Raw genomic sequence first — 7,011 nt, 5'->3', positions numbered from 1 at the left:
TCACAGAATCAGGAATAATTATTACTGGAAAAACATGAATGTTGCGTGTTCACGTAGGCTGAGCGGACTGAAAAAACGAGGCACACTTTGCAAGAAACAAAATCCGTTTATTGCGCGTCAACTATGTACAATGGTATCACGAAGCACATAAAACAATGTACAAATCAGACAGATACACTGCGTAGGCACGAATCAATTACAATACAGTAAATGCGTGGGCGGAGCGCGGTCAATAATCAGTATTATACTAATGCAAGAACTGAACTTGATCTAAACGAGAGCGTGGGCAAGCGAAGCACGTGCGTCTACTCTGAGCGTTCGATCAAGAAGGAGGAAATCGATCATGGCGTCGATCGTGCCGGTTCCGGCGTAGAGAGGAAACCGCGTGGACAAAGTGGGCCCGAGAGGTGCTGCCGCTATCGGTATCGACGCACCAACGAAGTATTTTCGTTGCCAATTTCGTCGTGCTGCGTGGACTTGGGGAATTTCGCCAACATTTCCCCCCGGCCAGTTCCTCTCCTTGCTGCGAATCTGCGATAGGCTGCGATGAATGCGTCGGCTGAGTAGTCGATGACAACTTCCAAATGCACAGCTCATGTTGCGAAGCAAACGAATACGCAAGTCCACCCTTTCTGCGTCTTGGCTCCTCTTCCTTTCCAAGTTTTCAGCGTGAGCGGTCCTGCGTAGACCACCCCAGTGTGGGTGAACGGGCGCGATGGAGTGACCCGACAAAGAGGTAGTTGGCCCATCAGTTGATGGGCACGGATCCCCCTCTGCCGAGCGCACTTCATGCACCGCAGGATATGCGTTTTCACTGGAGCTCGTCCACCGAGAATCCAGTAGCGTTGTCTGAGAAAGGCGAGAGTGGATTGCGTACCTCCATGCATGGTCTGGCGATGTGCGTGGTCGATGAGAAGCGCTGAGAATCTTGAATCACGAGGCAAGATGACAGGATGTTTGCCGTCGTGCGAAAGCTCTGAGTGTTGGAGGCGTCCGCCTACTCTGACTATCCCTTGATGGTCAAGGTAAGCGGTGAGCCTCGTAAATGGATGGGTCGACGGAAGCGTTGTTCCCTTGGCGAGTGCAGCGAGTTCATCGTTGAAGAATGTGGATTGCATGGCCTGAATCCAGTAGATTCTGGCCCTTTCCATATCAGCTGCTGAGATGAAGTGCGTGGGCGAAGCGTCCTGTCGTTTGAGCAGATTGTCCACGAATTTGAGGCAAAGAGCGGTGATTCTGAGTAATCTGTTAACACAAGAATATTTATAGATTAATTTCCATAAATATTCCTTTACTGCGTTCGCTGTGTGGAGTGAGACGACAGCACGAGCTTCAGGGGCGCCCAACTCGTCTGCGTCGGCACTGGTCTGCGTGGGCCATGCGTTCTGCGTTTGCGTGAACCACGGTGGTCCCGTCCACCAAAGCGAGTGCTGTTGGAGCTGTTCTGTCATCATGCCTCTTGATGCGCAGTCAGCTGGATTCGATGTTCCTGGTACATGCCTCCAGTGAAAGTTCTGTTGCGAACGTAATCCTTCTATTTGGAGGGGTGCGTCTTGATCCATGCAAGCGTGACTTCTGAGTCCGTCCACAAAAATGTCTGAGAGACGGTCATGTTCAAAGTAGCGTGAACATGCCGCATCAGTTTAGAGAGTAGCAGCGCTGCTGTGAGTTCCAATCTCGGGATGATCAGACGTTTGAGTGGTGTCACTCGCGTTTTCGAGCAGACAAGCGAAACTTGGGTGCCCGTGGATGGTGCGTGTACGACGAGGTAGACGACGGCTGCCATTGCGAGGACTGATGCATCAGCATCAGCCATGAAGTTCAACTGTAGACGTGGTCGTGGTGTTGAACCATCGTGGGATGGAAAGCTTGGCCAAGCTGGTTAGATCTTCCCTGATGCGTAGCCAGCGTTGAGTGATATGCAGCGGCAGAATGTCGTCCCAACCGAGTTCCTGTAACCAAAGCTCTTGAATAAGAATTTTAGCTCTGATAATTACAGGTGCAACAAAACCGAGAGGATCAAATAGTTGTGCTACTTCTGAGAGGACGAGGCGTTTCGTGAACTGCGTGCGTTGAGTAGCTGATATGGTCGAGAAGTTGAACGGGTCCTGATGTGGAATCCATTTAATTCCGAGAATTTTGGTTGCGCAGTCGTCGAATGAGATTGCTGCGTTGTTCTGTTCTGGTGCGAGGTCTTCTAGCAACGATTTGCCATTTGCCAACGATTTGCCAACGAATGCCATTTTGCGAGTGGAAATCCACCCGCTTGACACAACTGCGTCAGCTTATTTGCAACGTCCTGTAGATGTTCTGCGGTATCTGCGTCACCAAAAATGTCATCGACATACCTGCCATTTTTGATGGGTTCCACGGCAAGGGGATATTTCGACCCTTCGTCGACAGCGAGTTGCAAGAGTGTTCGCACAGCCAGGTACGGCGCAGCTTTCGTCCCGTACGTGACCGTGGTCAGCTGGTACTGCGTTTCCTTCTGCGTGTCATCAAGCCAGAGTATTTGCTGCAAGCTCCATTCGTCCGGATGCACCTTGATTTGTCGGTACATCTTCGTGACGTCAGTTGCAAACAGATGTTTGTATCTGCGTATCCAAATGAGCAGATCTGCGATATTCAGCATCAGATTTGGACCAGTATGTAGAAGATCGTTCAGCGAGTATCCTGAAGAAGTTGGACTGAAGCCGTTGAAAACCACACGCAATGCGGTGGTCGTGCTGCCCAACTTCAGAACGCCATGCGGAAGAAAGTACTGAAACGGACTAGTTATTGAGTCGTTGTTCAGTCTTCCATATGACCAAGCTGCTCATACTGAAGCATGAACTTGGTGTACAGCTGATTGTACTGGGCGTCCTTACTGAGTCGTCTGAGAATCCGTTGATGGCAATTGTGCGCCGTCTGATACGAATTGCCGAGTGCTCGAGGATGAAGTTTGAGCGGCAATCGCACGATGTATCTTCCTGCTGTAGACTTTATTCGTCAACGGCTAAATCGTGAATGATCTGTTTTACAACATCTTTTGTTAATAACATTCGTTGTCATAGAAAGTTCTGGAATCCGCAGGGACCGTCATATTAATATAGTGGCCCTCGCATCACTCTTACACTGCGGAGTCTCTTGAATGCGTGGTCTTGAAATGATCTTCGCACTCTTGCTCTTCTGGTGTGAGCAAGGGTGCCGTGTCCTGCGGTGGCTCTTCCTGCGTCCAGAAGCGGCTGAGTAACTCACTCAGTTGGCGATCAGTATTATTGACTGTCACCTGATGAGAAGTCCTGCGAATTGCCTGAATGCCCTCGAGGGGCCCGATTACGAGTCAACCGAAGATCGAAAGTTGAGCGATCAATAGTGTTGAAGCGATCCGAATAATGTTTGGCTTGATGACTTGCCCGTATGCGTCGGCTCCGAGAATGATGTCCACTGGTCTGGATTTGAGAAATTGCGGATCTGCTAGATTCAATTTCTCCAGATGCGATGGCAGCGTTGGACGAGCTGGTGGTTCTGATGGTAAGCAAGTGGTCACCTTCGTAAGCACGTGTGCTTGAACGGTAACTGAGAGCGGCCTGTAGTTTGAATGGAGGGTAATATTGACCACTCCATTGGTCTGCGAGGTCCTTGCTCCACCAACTCCGTGGACATCCAATGAGGAGCGTTGTCTTCTGAGTCTCAGCTGATTTACTAAAGACTCTGAAATGAGAGAAACTTCAGAATCTGAATCGACCAGAATTCTTACTTGCTGCGTTGCGAGGTCAGTGTGCACTCTTGCGAGTGCCGTTGCTAGAAGTATGGTCCATGGTCTGCGTGGTCTGAGTGCGTGGGCTGAGCGATTCTTCAAGGCGTGGGCTGAGCAGGCTGCGTGGGCGTCGACGACGGCACCGACTCCTCAATGCGTGGTCGACTGAGCAGGAGTGGCCTGCGTTCCTTTCGCCGTGGACTGTGACGACGTGGAGGCTGTGGAGGGCTGCGTGGACTGGAATCCGGGCACCATAATCCGGGTGAGGTCACCACCGTGAAGCGCCGTGTGGTGTTGCTCACTGCACAACTTGCATCGTTGTGCAGTGCGACAGCTTCTTAAGTTGTGGTGGCCCAAGCAGTTTATGTAAAGTGCTTGGGCCTTGACCACGCTGACGCGTTCCTCCACGGTCTTATCCCTGAATACAGGGCACGCTGACAGAAAATGGTCCCTTGAGCAAAGCGCACAGGGATATAGCGCTGTCGTACGTGGACGAGGCGTGGACGTTGCTGCGGTCGTCGATGGCGTGGGCTGAGCTGCGGCGGCTGCGTGCACTGCGGTTCTCTGCCGCACCAACCTGATGTCACGGCTGGCGGGGCGTCCTGACGAGGCCTGCGTGGTCTGAGTTGGCTTCTGGTCTCCAATTCGCTCCAGCTGCTCCAACGTTCTGGCGCGGCCCAGCAAGAACGTGGTGAGCTGCGTCAGAGTGGGGTAATCCGTCTGCGTGCTCAAGGACGACTCCAAGCGTTCTCGTGTGTCCGAGTCGAGCAGACTGACGAGGTGGCTCAGCAGAAAACAATAATGCTGATCCTGGAGCCCGAACGTGGTCAGCGCTTCCTGCGTTTCGCCGATTATATTCGTCATTTTGATTAGGGAGGCCGCTCTCCGCTGTTTCATGGGCTTCAGGTCGGCGATCCTGTCCATATGAGACTGGACATTCAAACGCTTGTTCTCATATCTGGCGTCCAGAAGTTTCCAAGCCTTCTGAAAGACCTCGTTGGTCGTTGGCAGATGAGCGATGACCTGCGCTGCGTTGCCTGACAATGCTCCCCGAAGACAGTGGAGCTTGTCCACCTCTGCGAGGTCGTCGCGGTCCATTATAACAGAAGAAAACGCTGACTTGAACTCCTGCCATCGATTGTACTCCCCTTCGAATTTGGGGAGTGCAATTTCGGGCAGTCATGATCTGCGTGCTGCGGGTGGCTGCGTGGACGTTGTGGGCTGCGTGGGCGTGCTCGGTCCAAGGCGACGCTCAAGCTGAGCGATCAGCTTGCGCGCGGTCAACACGACCTTCTCCTCCTGCGAGGCCACCTTCGTCTTGTAATAGCCATGATCGAGCTGCGACACCGGCCACAGACAGCTGAGAGCTTGATGTTCTTGATGGAACATGAGGTGCATCTCCATCAGCGTAGTCTTGGTGATCTCCACCTCTGACGCGAGGATGGTCAGTGGGTCTTTGGCGGCAGCGGCCTGGAGATCTTCCACGATGGACCGCATCGTTTCCAGGCGCTCCTCCTACACCTGCGCACGAACCTGCAATTCTGAGGAGAGGCGTGCTGGTGAGTGTGTGCGCGTGGTCTGTGTTGGCTACGTCGTCTCTTCCGGGACTTGTAAAAGCGGGGGCGCCATGGTCGTTTCCTCTTCCGCCTTGCTGGAGCGGGCAGAGCTGTCGTGCGAAGCGGGTGAGGTGTCTCGCGATTTCGGCATTTCAATGGTTGAGAGTCGACTGCGTGGTCACAAACTAACGAAAACGTCACTTAAATTAACGGAGTCACTGTCTCACTGTCAATAGTTCACCTCACTAGCACTGGCACTGAGTGTTCTGCGATCGGGCGCGGCCGGTACGCGTAATGGCGGCGTCGACCGTTACACGCGTTTTCGAAACCGTCACAGGCGAGCGTGCCTCTATCCGGATCGAAGGATCAAAATGTTTGTGTGTTCACGTGGGCTGAGCGGACTGAGAAAACGAGGCACTCTTTGCAAGAAACAAAATCCGTTTATTGCGCGTCAACTATGTACAATGGTAACACGAAGCACATAAACCAATGTACAAATCAGACAGATACACTGCGTAGGCACGAATCAATTACAATACAGTAAATGCGTGGGCGGAGCGCGGTCAATAATCAGTATTATACTAATACGAGAACTGAACTTGATCTAAACGAGAGCGTGGGCAAGCGAAGCACGTGCGTCTACTCTGAGCGTTCGATCAAGAAGGATGGCGTCGATCGTGCCGGTTCCGGCGTAGAGAGGAAACCGCGTGGACAAAGTGGGCCCGAGAGGTGCTGCCGCTATCGGTAACGACGCAACAACGAAGTATTTTTGTTGCCAACTTCGTCGTGCTGCGTGGACTTGGGGAATTTCGCCAACAATGAAACGGGAAATCACTGATTATATCAAAACTTGCATCAGCTGTCAGACAGTAAAATTAGTAAGGATGAGAAACAAAGAACCAATGGTCATCACTGACACTCCAATTGATGCATTTGATGAAGTATCCTTAGACATATTAGGACCACTACCAATAACTACAACAGGAAATAGTTATGTACTTACCATCCAGGATAACCTAACTACATATTCAGCTGCAGTATCTCTGGTATCAACTACATCTGAAGAAGTAGCAAAAGCTTTTACAGAGCACTTCATATGCAAATTTGGTAGCCCAAATGCCATACTTACAGATCAAGGTACATGTTTCACAGGATCACTAATGAAGAAATTAGCAAAAGCATTCCAAATAAAAACATATAGAACATCTTCATTCTATCCACAATCAAATGGTTCACTAGAAAGAAGTCATCACGTTTTAGTTGAATATTTAAAACATTATATTTCAAAAGAGAAACATTGGGATGAATGGTTACCACAAGCGATGTTCTGCTATAATACCAGCATTCATGAAGGAACAAAATTTACACCTCACGAATTAGTCTTCGGGAAGAAAGCTCGACAGCCATCAAGTAACCAATTGATAATTCAAAAACATACCCCGACTGTATCGAAAAATTAATTCAAACAGTGCACAATTTACGTGAGATCGCAAAATCGAATTTGGAAAAAGAAAAACACAGACAAAAACATTATTACGATAGGAAAATTCGACCAATAAATTACGCAACAGGCGAAAAAGTTATGTTATTAAATCCGCCCAGAAGAAGCAAATTTGAAAAAGAATACACTGGACCCTATACTATAGTTCGAAACATAGAACCAAATAACATAGAATTGGCAATAGGACCCAATAAAAAGAGAATCGTTCACAAAGG

General features: G+C 50.2%; 1 protein-coding gene across 1 annotated transcript; it reads right to left on the bottom strand.

Moving 5' to 3' along the window:
• Positions 1 to 2,280: 2,280 nt before the first annotated feature.
• LOC143305812 (uncharacterized) lies at positions 2,281 to 3,800 on the bottom strand. The gene is made up of 5 exons (XM_076690875.1): positions 3,773 to 3,800; positions 3,396 to 3,693; positions 3,114 to 3,281; positions 2,426 to 2,795; positions 2,281 to 2,319 (listed from the first exon to the last, which is right to left on the bottom strand). Exons 1-5 carry the CDS (start codon positions 3,798 to 3,800, stop codon positions 2,281 to 2,283), a joined length of 903 nt encoding a protein of 300 aa, XP_076546990.1.
• Between the last annotated feature and the right edge of the window lie 3,211 nt (positions 3,801 to 7,011).

The sequence above is a fragment of the Osmia lignaria genome, chromosome 2 (genome assembly GCF_051020975.1).
Source record: "Osmia lignaria lignaria isolate PbOS001 chromosome 2, iyOsmLign1, whole genome shotgun sequence".
Lineage (NCBI taxonomy): Eukaryota > Metazoa > Arthropoda > Insecta > Hymenoptera > Megachilidae > Osmia > Osmia lignaria.
Note: the sequence above shows the minus strand (reverse complement) of the source record. Positions and strands in the feature narration are given on the sequence as shown.

What these genes read in the sequence shown, in the direction of transcription:
- LOC143305812 (XM_076690875.1), bottom strand. Translation starts at nt 3,800, where the DNA reads ATGGACCATACTTCTAGCAACGGCACTC. An exon ending in CTCGGAGCCGACGCATACGG is followed by an intron (nt 3,282 to 3,395) that starts GCAAGTCATCAA and finishes GGCAATTCGCAG; the next exon opens with GACTTCTCATCAGGTGACAG. An exon ending in AAGCTGCGCCGTACCTGGCT is followed by an intron (nt 2,320 to 2,425) that starts GTGCGAACACTC and finishes TTGGTGACGCAG; the next exon opens with ATACCGCAGAACATCTACAG.